This window comes from Gouania willdenowi, chromosome 18 (genome assembly GCF_900634775.1).
Source record: "Gouania willdenowi chromosome 18, fGouWil2.1, whole genome shotgun sequence".
Taxonomy (NCBI): Eukaryota; Metazoa; Chordata; class Actinopteri; order Blenniiformes; family Gobiesocidae; genus Gouania; species Gouania willdenowi.
The window spans coordinates 4,872,882-4,888,128 of record NC_041061.1 but is presented as its reverse complement, the minus strand read 5'-3'; the positions used below and the strand labels follow the sequence as shown (position 1 = coordinate 4,888,128).

The window sequence follows — 15,247 nt, the reverse complement described above, 5'->3', positions numbered from 1 at the left end:
AAACCCCTCTTCACGTCAACATATCATTAAAATAAATACATTTAAATTTAATAACAAACAAGACAATGTAAAACTCACCAAAAGTCTATTAAAACATATGATAATTTTTTTATTTCATTATTAAAAACATTTCCATATTATCTACAATAAACCCACTGATGGTTTATTAATGGGCACCACATCAGTTCATCGCACGGGGATTTTGTTGTTCTCAACCATCGTCTTTTCCTCCGGAGCAACATTTTTTTTCATGTTTCAAAAACAGCGTTTTTTTATGGTGGTTTTCCTTTCACGTGTCTTTTTTTTTTTTCATTTCAACATTTGCCTGATCAAATAGACACCTCAGCACCACATCCTAATAATAATAATAATAATAATAGAACTTTGTTTTAAAACAGATATTCCACCTGAGAGGAATGTCAAATAGGCTCCGAAATGAGGAAAGACAGTCGTTTTTGAAATGATAATAACAAAGCCGAGATCTTTGATCAAATCATGATGGAGGTTTAAAATGTGCAGCAGCAGTAGCAGCTTGGTTCTCTCTCTCTTTCTCTGGTCTGTTCGTGGGTAAATCTAGAGAGCAGACTGTAAACGTGTGCACCGAGTGGTCAAAGGAAACAAACAAAGAGCCTCTGTGGCGCCTCCTACAGGCCACGGACCTTCATTATGTGACCGATGTGGAGTTTTGTCCTCGGATTGCGCACCACGCCATAAACACGTCCCTGTGAGGAGGAGAGGATCAAAATAAATATATATTTAGTTCATTATGGAGCAATATTTGCTCGACAAATATTGTATAAATATATTAAAAGTGTCAACAATAACCAACATTTCCTTCTTTAGGGTGACCATATTTTGACTTTCCAACCTCGACATGTTTTTTTTTTTTTAAATCTAACTTGTCACGGCAAAATACAATATCTTATCTTATCTTATCTCTAAAGCAAGGAATCTCTGTCTGTGTGTGTGTGGCTCAAATATCTCTGTGAATCAGGCTCAGATTGGCCTGAGACTTTCAACATGGCTGCTGCTTGGTTCATAGGTGTGCAACGTTGGATTTGTTTGGACTGCAATGACACCGTTCAAGAATTATTTCATAAAATTGCCTTGAATGCAGCTTTGCAGAACAGCTCAATGTTGACAGGTAGTCATGGTAACTTAAGTTGATAAGTTGAAAGCTGTGTACAATCTACAGGAGTGACTGCACAAAGGGCTTTAAAAAGTGTTTAAAGAGGATTTGACTTTTATTGTGAATTAAAGAGAAATGAAAGCTCCCATGTAAACCATCCATGAAAAAGCTACTTAACCTCCCACTTTTCTACAGCGACACATTCTTCCTACGGCAATGCACTAGTAATAAATAAGTTGTTTATGTCCATAAGGTTACAAAAATAATTTCTCTCTTTATAACAAAAAATTAAGGTGGTTTTATCATCCAGGAGGGTCTTCCTGCTGACATTTCTTTAATTAAATCCACCGATATTTGGTGTCTTTCAATCCATCTTGGACATTAGTCTCTCTTCTCTTTTCCGCGTGTGATGATTTCATCAAAACAAAGCGGCATCTTTAATGATTCTGTCACATGTGAGTAAAATTAGCGTAATGGCATGATACTGGCTGTAAAGAGCAACTCATTAGCTTTCAGAAACTGCTGGAATTCCCGAGATGCGTTCAGGGTCCCTGGGAAACCCAGACATGTTGATGAATTGGACGGTCCAGTGTCACGGTCTGAGTTTACCTCCGTACTAAGATTATAACCCTAACCCTAATCCTAACAATAATCCAATAAACAAATAAAACACGTGTCCGATCACTTTGAAAACAAAAACAAATGATTATTTTTAGCAAAAATTCATTTTCATGAAAAGAGGACATGTTCAGGTAAATCCAGACGTATGGTCACCCTAATTTATTGGCAGACATCATGTGACTTTACTTTTTAATTTGTCTTCATTTTAAATCTATTATTTATTTATGTGAAAATTCAATTTTAATCAATTAAAAAAAAGGTAAACTATTATAAAATGTACTTTTACATAACAAATATATGTTTTTTTTCTGTTATTATATTGATTGCTTTATTGTAACTTATTATTTAGATCAAGGGTTCTCAACCTTGGGGTTAGGACCTCATTTGGGGTTGCGGGACACTGGGAGGGGATCGCCAGATGCCTTCAAGAAACTAGGAATATTTTTTAACAATTTGAGTAAATTTTTGCTTGTTTTTACCTTTTTTCTACAACTACACCAAACTTGTCATATTTTAACCCATTTTTATCACTTTTTCTTGTCATATTTTTTGCTCCTTTTAATGCATTTTTGCTACATTACTCCCATTTCTGCCACTCGCACCAATTTTTGTGGTTTTTAAAATGCCATTTCACCACCTTTTCCACCATTTGTGGTCCCTTTTAACACGTTTTATTTCTTATTAAAACAAGGATTTACATCTTTAAGACAACTATATACTATGGCATAAATAATATTAAACTTCCTTGATAACAGTGAATATTATTCAGATAAATAAATGTGGTTCTCACAGTTTCAACACCAAGAATCACTATCAGAATAAAAGCTACTCTAGCCCTGGGGCAGATGTAGTTGTTGACCCCTGGGCTAATGCATTAGATCATTGGATTGTGTGTGTTTTCAGTGAATACACACCTGCAGTGTGTCGCTACACACTCGTTGCTGCAGTACTCCTTGTCCCAGTCCGTGCTCTCCACTGCTGGGTTGGTGCAGCCAGCACGTACACACAGACTGGGAGAGGAGGATGGTTTGATACTGGGAGCAGGAGCCACGTTCACCTCCACCTGCATCTGAAACACCATGAGAACAACACCAACATGTTTGTCATTCAGTGACAATCGGGGAGGAGCTTAACATCAACCACAGCATTGGGAGGAGGAGTTTGGGATAAAAAAAAAAGCAGAAGATAAACCATCAAGCAATTACCAACTCATGACACTAGAGGGAGCTTTAATACAAGTATTCACATTGATTTACATTAAAGAAATGTAAAAAAATACAGTGAGAACTCCTTGTTACAGGCATATGAATATAGATCTGTTACAGATGTATAAATAATAGATCTGTTCCCGTCCTTAGTTATAGACATATAAAGAACAGATCTGTTACAGTTTCAATACTATTAAAAAAAATGCAATGCACTTCTATAGGTGATATGGATTAAATATCAATATAATGTATTTAATGCCTAAACATGATTCTATGTCCAGCAGCAGTTCTGTGTAAGTTCGTGCTGTGCTGAAAAAAAAAAAAGTGTTGTGCTTCAGCTGTCAGTGTGCTGTCCTCAGAGCAGAGAGGGAACGGCATCCACTGTTAAATCAATTCTTATTCAGCACAAGAACATGGATAATCCTTATATTTGATACGTGAATTATGTAAATAGATCCACTGCGCACCTGTGTTTGATGTGTGTTTGTCTCCCCGTGCGCTGATCTGATGTTGACATTAACAGTTTTTTTAATAAAAGCAGGCTTATCACTAAAACAAATGTAAATATGTCCTTTGTATGAGGAAAAAATAGGTTTTAATTGCCAGTTTCAGGTCAGGCTCTGTTATAAATACCTAATGTCTGTCTGACCTGTAGGTTTCACTTTTGCTTTGTCGGGTTCTGGTCAAAGCTTGAATAAAGTTCATATCATAAATAGTCTGTTTAAAAGCAAATCTGCACCACAAAAAGCCAAAACAAAATATTTGATTCTTTTTCTTTCTCCTCGTCCTCTGAACCTAAACATTCATTCTCTGTTTTTTTTTGGTCGACTAATCGCTACGTGTGTCATAGTCATGGCCGACCAACCATTTCCTTAGTTGACTACAGTCAATTAAAAAACAGATCTCTTCCCCTCCTTTGTTACAGACGTATAAAAAAGATCTGTGTTTGTGTTTTGTTAGATATATAAAAAATAGATCTGTTCCCGTCCTTGGTTATAGACGTATAAAGAATAGATCTGTTCCCATCCTCGGTTATAGATGTATAAAGAATAGATCTGTTCCCATCCTTGGTTATAGACGTATAAAGAATAGATCTGTTACAGATGTACAAATAATAGATCTGTTCCCATCCTTGGTTAAAGACGTATAAAAAATAGATCTGTTACAGATGTACAAATAATAGATCTGTTCCCATCCTTGGTTAAAGACGTATAAAAAATAGATCTGTTGCAGATGTACAAATAATAGATCTGTTACAAACATTAAAGAATAGATCTCTTCCTGTCCTTTATTAAAGAAGTATAGAGAATAGATCTGTTCCCGTCCTTTGTTCCAGATATATATATATATCTGTATTTGTATTTTGTTAGATATATAAAGAATCGATCTGTTCCCGTCCATGGTTATAGACGTGTAAAAATAGATCTGTATTTGCGTTTTGTTAGATATATAATGAATAGATCTGTCCCTGTCCTATATTACAGACCTATAGAGAATAGATCTGCTCCAGTTATTTGTCACCGACATATAATGAAAAGATCTGTTTCCATCCTTGGTTATAGACATATTAGGAATAGATTTGTTCCCATGCTTGTTATAGATACAAAGGATAGATCTGTTACAGACGTATAAAGAATAAATCTGTTCCCGTTTGTGGTTATAGACGTATAAAAATAGATCTGTGTTTGCGTTTTGTTAGATATATAATGAATAGATCTGCTCCAGTCCTTTGTCACAGAAATATAATGAAAAGATCTGCTCACCCCATCCTCAGACTCTACCACTTCGTCTCCTGTATCCACGGTGACAGCAGTAGTCGAGACGGTGGCGTCCACATTGCTCTTTACCATGATAGACGCCGCTGGGTCCGACTGACGAGTCGCAGGCACCACTTTAATCTGCAGAGGGGGCGGAGCTCCGCGAGGCTTGGCCTGCAGCGGGGGCGGAGCCTGAGCTCTCACCATCTGCTGGAGCCGAGGCGGAGGAGGCGTGCTCTTCATCTGCTGCAGCGGAGGCATTTGACGGGCGGAGGCGGGCGGCGTCCGCCTGATGATGAGCTTAGCCACTGTGGGGGGGTTGGGGGCGGAGCTCTGAGGCGGGGGTTTGATGGCCCCGGTGTGGGAGCGCGTGGTCACCTGAGGGAGGTCCAGAATGATGTTGGAGGTGCAGATGTTGGTGATGGTGTTCTCCTCTGGGTTGTAGTTCCTGGAGCGCGTGGAGCGGGTGGTGTGGGAGGGGGCGGGGCCAGACGAGGGCGGGGGGTGTGACGGAGACGTGTCCATCACCTCAATGGAGGCCTGAAGACCACACAGGAACATTTTAGATTCATAAAAGCATCTTTTCTTGTCTTCTATTAGTTTTTATTTTTACATTATTGTAAATATGCCTCAGTAGCAAAATGGAGGGTCTCTGAAAATGTGTGAATGAAAAGTGTTTATATGGGTTTTATGAATGAAACGAGCACATGTTGATATTCTACTTGGTCACTTTCTCACTTCAAATGTTTTCAGAACTTTCAAAGGTGGAGATATTTAGCCTCAGTGTGATTCAGGTTCTTGTTGTTGTAGGTTTTCCCGTTAAATGAGTAGCTGAGAGTTAGCAGTGTGGCTAACGTCGCTCTGGCAACGTAATCTCATGTGACCATCATATTTTCATTAATCACCTGAAGCAGATAAAATGTCAAAATAACAAGAGCAGACGAAACCCCAAAATGGAATTGAAATAATGATTTTTAAATTTTTAAATTATGGAAAAGGAAAATAAGCGTTGACGCACGCACACACAACGCACACGCACGCACACACACCTGAGAGATTTGCTTGGACTTGTACTCTGCCAGTGCTTTCAGGTAATCCTTCTTGGCGGCTTCATTCTTCCTCTTATAAACCTACATTAGAAACACACAGTGATCCTCCTCATCCTCAACAAGAATCACTAAGACGTGACGAGTTTCAGGACAAGATTACAAGAACAAACAAAAACACACAATGACTCAAAACAATATGAAATTACACTAAAGGTAGGGATGTAACGACTCACTCAACTCCCGATACGATTCTCTCACGATTTATTTTACAAAATGGGACTGTACACAAATGACTGAAAAATATTCCTTTATTTTTTTGGGGGTTAAAAAAATTAGAAAAAACAATTTTCCTTTTATTTTTCATTGTCAAAAGAATCCCTTGATAAACTATTCAAAACAATGCAATTTAACTAAAAATAAATCTTGAATAAAATAAATAAAGGAATAATACAAATGAAGAAGAAGCCTATTAATTTAAATTCTGGTTCTATAGTAAACAATGCAAAACTGCATAATAGTTGTTTTTCTTTTTCAAAGTGCAACAAAAAATGCTTTTTGTGCCTTAACAATTGGACTTTAAAAAAAAAAAAAAAAAAGTCTGCACTGTATTTACGTCAGATATTTGTTTGGACCAGCAGAGGGCGCTGGTAACCCAGTGGTCAGTTGGCATGCAGATATTCTTGCAGTGAAGAAGAGATGCTACGCTAGCAGACAGAGCTAATAGAAAAACCTGACTTTTACAGATATTCACGTAATATTACAGATATTCTTTCAGTGCTTAAAGGGTAAGGAATCATTTATGAACATGTTTAAGAGTAGAAGGCGGCCAGAAAAAAATTCCACCCACCGCCTCAGCATTTGGACAAGAGAAGGATAAATATATCTCTCTCTGTTTAAAAACAGTACTGCAATTCAATTTTCAGAATATCGACGTGAACCGTGATACCTATTAATCGATTTTTAACTGCCTTACGATTAATCGTTACATCCCTAACTAAAGGAAAGCAAATATACAAAAAAAAACCCATAGAAATATATAAAATGAGAACAAAAAAACACAAAATTAACTAAAGATTTGCTCAAGATGACTAAAATAAGACAAAAATATGAGATAAATTTACAAAATAACAATAAAAATGCACAAATTAACCCAAAAAACTTTTAAAATTACAGAAAAATACACATAAGAACAACAAGAACACACAACAAATAGCAAATTTACCACATGACTAAAATAACTAAAAGAACAAACAAAATTACAGATAATACAAAAAATGGCAACTTAAATTGGTTAAAAGTTGCAAATTAGAGTCGCCAAGAATGGAAAAAAAAAAAAGTGGTAAAAAGGGTTCAACAATTAGTTTAAACTGGCAAACAATGGGCATGAGAAATGGTGAATGTGGTTAAATTGACAAAAATAAACATGAAAAGAGGTTAAAAGTGACAATAATACACAAAATAATGACAACAGAAATACACAAAATGGACCAAAAAATTGACTGGACTGTTAACAAACAAAATCAGAAACAGAAATATACAAATTACGTACATGAAAATACACAAAATGATGACAAAAATGTACAAAATTAGCTGAGAACAAACATAAGGACAAAGAACACACAAAAACAGAAAATATACCAAATGACAACAAAAATAACTTTAAAAAAAACATACAAAATTACAGATGATAAAAAAATGGAAACTAAGATTGGTTAAAAGTTGCAAATTAGAGTAGCCAAAAAATGAAACAAAAAGTGGTAAAAGAGGTTTAAAGTGTTAATATTGGAACAATTCATAATAATAATAATAATACTGGCAAATAATGGGCAGTACAAATCGTGAATGTGGTTAAATTGGGAAGAATAAGTATGAAATATGGTGAAAAAAAGTGACAATCATGGGTCAACATATGTGAAATTAGGTGGAAAAGTGGTGGAAAGGGTTTATAAGTGATGAAACTGTCTTAAAAGTGGAAAAAATGTGAAAAAAAGGCATTGAAATTTGATGAAGTGTCAGAAATGGGAGTAATGTAGCAAAAATGCATTAAAAGGAGCAAAAATATGTTAAGAAAAAGTGATGAAAATAGGTTAAAAAATGAAAAGTTTGGTGTAGTTGCAGAAAAATGGTAAAAATAAGCAAAAAGTGGGTTTTAATTGTTAAAAAAAATATTCTTAGTTTCTTGAAGGCATCTGGCGACCCCCTTCCAGTGTCTCGCAACACCAAATGGGGTCCTGACCCCAAGGTTGAGAACCCCTGAAGGTAAATGAACTCTCACCTGTTTCTGTTCTTCTCCTAGACTGTCCCACATGGACGCTACGATCTTAGAAACCTCTCCAAAGGTGGCGTTGGGGTTCTGTCCTTTGATGGCGGCCTGTGTGTCTCTGAAGAACAAAGCGTACGCTGACACAGGTTTCTGGGGCTCGTTGGGGTCCTTTGGGTTCTTTGGGTCGTCTCTCTCAGATGGAGACGGGTCGAGCGAGATGACGCCAGAGGAGAGGGCGAGGGGGAGCGGAGAGTCCACCAGGACGCTCTGACAGGAGGAAAGTCAGGGGGTTACTACGGGTACGAGATTTTAGCCCCGCCCACCAAACAACAAGACAGAGTACGTCATAAAACATACTTCCTTAACCCTCTTATTATCCTCAGATATCACAAACATATTTTACCCTTAGGGTCAATCTGACCCCAGGGATATTTGCCTCCAGAAAATGATTTTCAGAAAATTGTTGGCCACACGTGTCACACACACAGACACAGCTAAAACAGCGTGGGGTCAAATTGACCCCAGAGGAACACCATCATGATCATTTTATGTTTAATCTATTGTACCCATTAAATTAGGAAACGTCATGAAATATGAAGCAAAAAAAGACAACTTATTTTTTTAATGGTAAACATTGAATGGGGTCAAATTGACCCCATGAATAAGAGAAGGGTTAATTAAGCCTTCTCGTCCCACATCAGTGTCTGACCTCAATAATGCACCAAAAACACTTTACAATTTTTTTTTTAATGATAAACATTGAATGGGGTCAAATTGACCCCATGAATATAGGAGGGTTAAAGTCATATTTACTGAGAAAAATCAGCTGGTGTTGAGGTGAAACCAGTGTCTTGTTGAACTAATGACTGACCTCTAAGAACAGACAGCTAACACCAGATAACATGAGTCACCAGTTGATCTACAACACCACTGCTGAGGCTCACCCTCCGGAAGTCGTCCATGTCGTCCACCTGCATGGAGCTGCCGGGCGACGCCGCGGCTGACATCGGGTTGTCGGGCGACGCTGGCTGCTGCAGAAGGTTCCCGCCCCCGAGACGCAGCCCCAGCTGAGCACTGAGCTCCGATTGGTCGATGGTGGTCAGCTGGTTGGACCCCAGCAGGCCCTGGCTCACGTCGCCCCACGGGACGTCGATGGTCACCGGCGACGAGCTGCTGACCTGAGGGTCCATTGGATGACCCAGATCCTGGTTGGACGAATCGACCAATCACACGAGAACGTCACAAAAAGTTCTCCATATCGCGCAGCACTAATACAGTATAATAATAATAATAATATATAAAACCATTGAGCACTCCTCACCATCCCCAGCAGAGCGCTGCCTCTTGATTGGCTCATCACTCCCAGGCTCAGGTGGTCCAGCCCCTGCGAGGAAGTGCTGACGAAGGTGGAAGCGAAGGAGGGGTCATCCCCCTCCACCACGGCATTCCCCGGGACCACCACGTCGCCCGACGGCCCGCCGTCAGACAGCTCCCCAAAGTGAGACACCACGTCAGACACGGTGAGCGCTGAGTCAGGGTCCAACGAGATGGGAGGGATCTCAAACTCCTCATCGCCCAGGCTAGGAGTGTGGAACGTCTGCAGGACAGAGGGAGGGCGGAGACAAGAGGGTCACCCACAGTATTAATCTACCCAGATACAGGCTCAAAAAAAAAATATATATATATATATAAATAGTACATAAATATACCTATTAAAATAAAATATATAATAATCAAATAATATACAAAGTTAAATTTAATATATAAAATTATGTCGTATAATATATATATATATAACAATTAAATTAAACATACAAATGAATGGCAATATGCGTCATATATTAATACATATTATAATATACATTATATAATAATAACATTAATATCTTTTAGATAATAATAACATTAATATCTTTTAGATAATAATAACATTTACAATATTTATTACTAACAACGTTTATAATATTTACTATGAAATAATATTATATGTATTATATAACATTTGTATTATACACTAACAACATTTATAATATTCATCTATCTATAAAAGCAAGGAATCTCTTTGTATCTGTGCCTCAAATATCTCTGGTGTTCAGGGACAGCCAATCAGTGCACAGCTCTGCTCTGGTGCGTGCCAGAGCCAATCACAGTGGCCCGCTAGAGTCACATGTGCAGCCAGAGCCAATCGATGAAGAGCATGAGTAGCTACGTGAGCTACGTACCAGACGTGCGCGCTCACAACCAAGCAGACTCTTTCACAAGTTTTGAGCTCCTGTGGCCTTCTCTTTTGAGGAAACATCATTTTTGACTGTTCCTTATTTGGTGATTACGTTTCAAAACGTTTACTTTCATTTTATTTTGAAATCAAAGCGGAATCAAAGCAGGTTAAACCAGACGGAGGGTTAATATAATATATATCTGAGATTTTAGATGCAGTCTGTTAAATTCTGATATTTATTTTCTGGCTGATATCAGACAACCCTAATAATATTTATTATATTTATTATACACTACCAACTCTTATAATATTTATAATATAATAATAAAATCTGTAATATAATTTATATAAAACGAAATTTAAAAAATACGTATTTTAAATAAATGACCTTATAGTACCACAGTAAATATATAAATTACGTATAAATGATTCAAATGAAAAATGTATGAACTATTCTTTATACAGATGCATAAATAATAGATCTGTTACCGTCCTTTGTTTACAAAAAACCAGCGACACAGCTGAATTGAGATCTATCTCGTGAGATTCCAGCGTAGTGTTTAGACTTCTGAAGCATCACAAAATACAATTATACACTTAATTTAACCTTATTAATACTAGTTCATCAGTAAGTACAAAACATTAGGGAACACCAATGAAACCTTATGGATAATATAGGCCAAGCCGGAAATGGAATTTGGGAAAATCTGAAGCCGTGAACCAAAGCAGTAGAAATATGACAATGCTAATTATGCTACATGTTTCTGTTTTAGGAAGTTAATAATACAGTTTCTGTTCGTTTTTATGTAAACATGTACAATCAGAGGCTTGACTCTGAAATGCAGCGGTAATAATAAGGTCGTTTCATTATCCTGGAGCTGAAGGTCGTACCTCTGAAGACGAGAGGAAAGGGTGGGCGGAGCCTGAGATGGTCAGGTAGTTATCACCACCTCCAGGGAACTGAAACACACAACACACACACACAAACACACACACAGACGTGTTAATAAACACCACATTATATGTAGCGACTCTTCCAGATGTTAATGGAGACAATAAAAAAAAAGCAGATAAGCCCCGCCCCCTCCTCACAGGCAGCTCAGTCCTCGATTAAAGTCTCAGATTTTTTAATGGACTTTGTTGTGGATATTAATGGGTTTTTATTTATCACTGAGAATGAGAACCAATTATGAAAGTAAAATAAGTCATTCTAAGCCACTTTAATATAGTAATTGTTCTGTAAATCAGTGGCTCTCAACCTTTTCAACCCCCAAAGTAAAGGTGCCAGCGACCGGGGACCCCCACTGTGCCTGTAAAATGATGGTCCATTGTTCTATCAAACTGTGATAACCACATTTATTTATTTATTTATCTGAATAATATCCACCTTTACCCAGGAAGTTTATTATTATTTATGCCATAGTATATAGTCATCTTAAAGATGTAAATCCTTGTTTTAGTCAGAAATAAAATGGGTTAAAAATGACCAAAAAAGGGTGGAAAAGCTGGTGAAATGGGACTTTTAAAAACCACAGAGATTGGTTAGAAGTTGCAAATTAGAGTGGCCAAAGATGGACAGAAAAAGTGGTAAAAAAAACAAACAAAAAAACTGGCAAATAATGGGCATGATAAAACGTGAATGTGGTTAAATTGGCAATCACTGCAGTCCAAACAAATCCAACTTTGCACACCCGTGAACCAAGCAGCAGCCATGTTGAAAATCTCAGGTCAGTCTGACCCTGATCCACAGACATATCACAGCAACACACACACACACACACACACACACACACACACACACACACACACACACACACACACACACACACACACACACACACACACACACACACACTCCTTGCTTTTAGGGGTATGCTACGTATCTAGATTACCTCTTATCGCGCTAATTTCCAGGATTTAATCTGTGTGTGCTGGATTACAAAGGTGAAGCTGAAGTATTCCACGTGGCTTCCAGGCTTCTTTCTACACTTTTAAAACTTTTGTTTTATTACAAAACCATCAGAGGTCGTTATTTATATTATTATATTATATAAAGCATAATTCTACACCGACACATGTAGATCAGAAAAGAAATGCTTTAAAATGTATACATTTGAAGAGAAAAGCTCAACATTCAGTTGAAATGAGGTGAAAAAAAACTGGTTTACACTGCTTTAAATATGTTTACTTAAGATAAAATGTACAACACATACAGTATTAAAATGTTCTGAAAGAACCACAAGGGATACAAAAGGTTAATCTTTGGCTCACGTTAATGTGTCTGTGAAATTGAAATGTAATATCTAAAAAGGAAACACCTAGTTGTTTTAAATAAATCATTAAAACAGAAAACAAACTATCAGTGATCCTGATATTGTTTATTATTTCTGATTAAATTGCACCACTAGAAATAAAAATAATATGTGAATATATGTATTTACATAGTTTTATTTTTTAAGTTATATAATTGTATATGATTATAGTATTTTGCTTCCTATTTTATTATTTTAATCTCCTTTTAAATCTTTAAATAATTCATATTATGTTTCGTGTTTTATTATTTATTATGTTACTATTAATCATTTATTTCCTGTATAATTCAGAATAAATATAATTAGTTATTTGTAATTATATTTGTGATTGTACGCTCTTTTAAGGTTGAGATGTTACACTAGAAATATTGTTATTGTTGTGAATGTATTTATATAAAGATGAAGATTTAATGGGCACAACTTCCGGTGTTCATTACCTTATTGTCCGAGTAGAAACCATTGAAAGAATGCGGGTCCAGGAATTCTGGATCTCCGTCGTGCTGTCCGGTTCCATCGGTTATGTCAAAATTCAGATCCATCTGATTAATCGATTAACAGTAAAAACGTGTCGTTTCTGGTGGATTAGTGACAATTATCCGGACCGGGAGAAAGTCCCATAAGCACCGGGGGAATGTGTGTGGGATCAGCCGAGCCTCAGAGCGCCGTTCCCCGCAGAGCTAACGTGGCTCTCCGCCGTCTGTCCTGCTTCACTGACCCCGGAGAAGCTCAGCCTGTCCCCGGCCCTGAAGGCGCTCCTCCCCGCTCTAAGTCCGTCCGTCAGCCCAGTTCAAACCCGTCGGTTTTTGTCCGTAGTACCGACAGATTTTACGGTGATAGACGCACAGAGCGTGTGAAGGTCTGACAGCGGAGGAGACGCAGCGTCACCCTGCGCTAGACCCGCGTTGGTTCAGTCCAGGATGATCAATCGAGCCGGAGACTGGTTGAGCAAAGTAAAAAATAAAAAAAATAAGCCTTTCTTTTCTTGAATTATCAATGATTTCAAACTGTTTCTTTCGGCCCTGGGAAAACTTCGGAATAGTAAATTTGCGCGGAAGTTATGTTCCGACTTGGTAATAATTTGTTGTTTTGATTTGGAGTGTGTGTTTGTGTTCACTAGGTATGTTTGTATTTGGATGTGTTTATGTGCATATATATGTCTTTTTTTTTCCTCTAAAAGAGTCACTTTGGTTGGAGTGTCCCATCACCCCAGATTTGTTTACAGACTGACCTTTTGTCGCTGTGTTTGACCCTAATCTCCTCTGTGCCTATGCTCCGATTCATAATTTCATATTCATATGTATATATTTTTCTATGCTTCGCTCTTTTGTTTTACTTTATTTTACCCACTTTTTGCTTTATTTTTTTTTTTTATTTAATTTTGCTTCTTTGCTTCTGAAGATGTTAAAAGTTGAGTTTGTTATCCTCATCGAGAGTTTGTATTTTTGAAAATGTTTAAAAAATAATTAAAAAAAATCGAGCCGGAGACGATGATCGTAATGAGAGGCGGAAACAATGACTTCAAAATAAAGCCAGAGTAAATCAGTGGTCCAAAAACAGCGATTTCTGTACCTTAACAATAATAATAATAATAATTTGTATTATTATTATTATTATATAATATCAATGATAATGAAAATAATAATAATCCCCACGGCCACGACCCTGAAAAAACAAGAACAAGTGGGTAAAAATATGGATGTATCGATAATAAAATAGATAACATTAATAATATTAATCTTTAATTTAATATTTTATTTTTCATAAAATACTAATAAAATAAAATATTGTTATTAAATAAAAATGATAACACATAAATAAAAAACAAAGAATGATGATAACAATATTAATAATAATGATAATAATAAAAAACAATGATGATAATAATAATAAAAAATATATGTCTACCACTTGTACCCTCGACAATACATCGGGTGACGTTTTAATATTGTGATATCTTGTCACACCACAATATATACAGTAATGCCACCTTTAAACAATAATAATAATATTAAGTAGAAAAGCACTTGGAGAGCGCAGACCTCCGCCAAGCAGCTCAAGCTCAGCTAACACGCTCCGGTCACAGCAACATGGTAAACTGAGGATTACTATGACTACCTGTCGACATTGAGCTGTGTTATAATGACTACCCGTCAACATTGAGCTGTTGACTCTGAGAGAACCAATGACATCATCGCAAGTTCCACAGTGTGGATGGGAAAAATAACCTTACCGCTCTTCGCTTCGCTACGCTTCTGCACTTAGCTCTTGGCAGAGGTAATAAAAGGGGTTTAATAGACTGATAGATTATTTTTGTTTTTAGTAAAGGAAACACATATTGTTTGTTTGTTGTTATTTATGTAAATGTGTGCAAACATCGACGATATATTAACATGTTAACCAAACAAAACTATAAGAACAACAATCAAATCAACTTTCTACTGATTTAGTGAATTCAAATGTTTGTTTTTTTTTAAATCCAGCTCATTAAAACTAAATAACATTTCTATTGGAAAACTAAAATCACTTGTTCTGATAAGCATGGACTGACTTTGTTGAATTCCGCTTTTATTTTGAAAACCGTGGCAGGAAATCAATTTGCGTCACTTTGGGTGGACAAATGCTGACACTTTGTTACATTTCGGCTACATTTCATCGAAACATTTCCAATGTGACACCGACTAAGAATTACA

General features: G+C 36.8%; 1 protein-coding gene across 1 annotated transcript; it reads right to left on the bottom strand.

The window, feature by feature from the left end:
- Positions 1-267: 267 nt before the first annotated feature.
- tox4b (TOX high mobility group box family member 4 b) lies at positions 268-13,451 on the bottom strand. Its single transcript, XM_028474714.1, has 9 exons — positions 12,995-13,451; positions 11,137-11,205; positions 9,349-9,624; positions 8,972-9,232; positions 8,040-8,294; positions 5,765-5,845; positions 4,722-5,255; positions 2,665-2,819; positions 268-722 (listed from the first exon to the last, which is right to left on the bottom strand). Exons 1-9 carry the CDS (start codon positions 13,094-13,096, stop codon positions 665-667), a joined length of 1,791 nt encoding a protein of 596 aa, XP_028330515.1. The 5' UTR covers positions 13,097-13,451; the 3' UTR covers positions 268-664.
- Between the last annotated feature and the right edge of the window lie 1,796 nt (positions 13,452-15,247).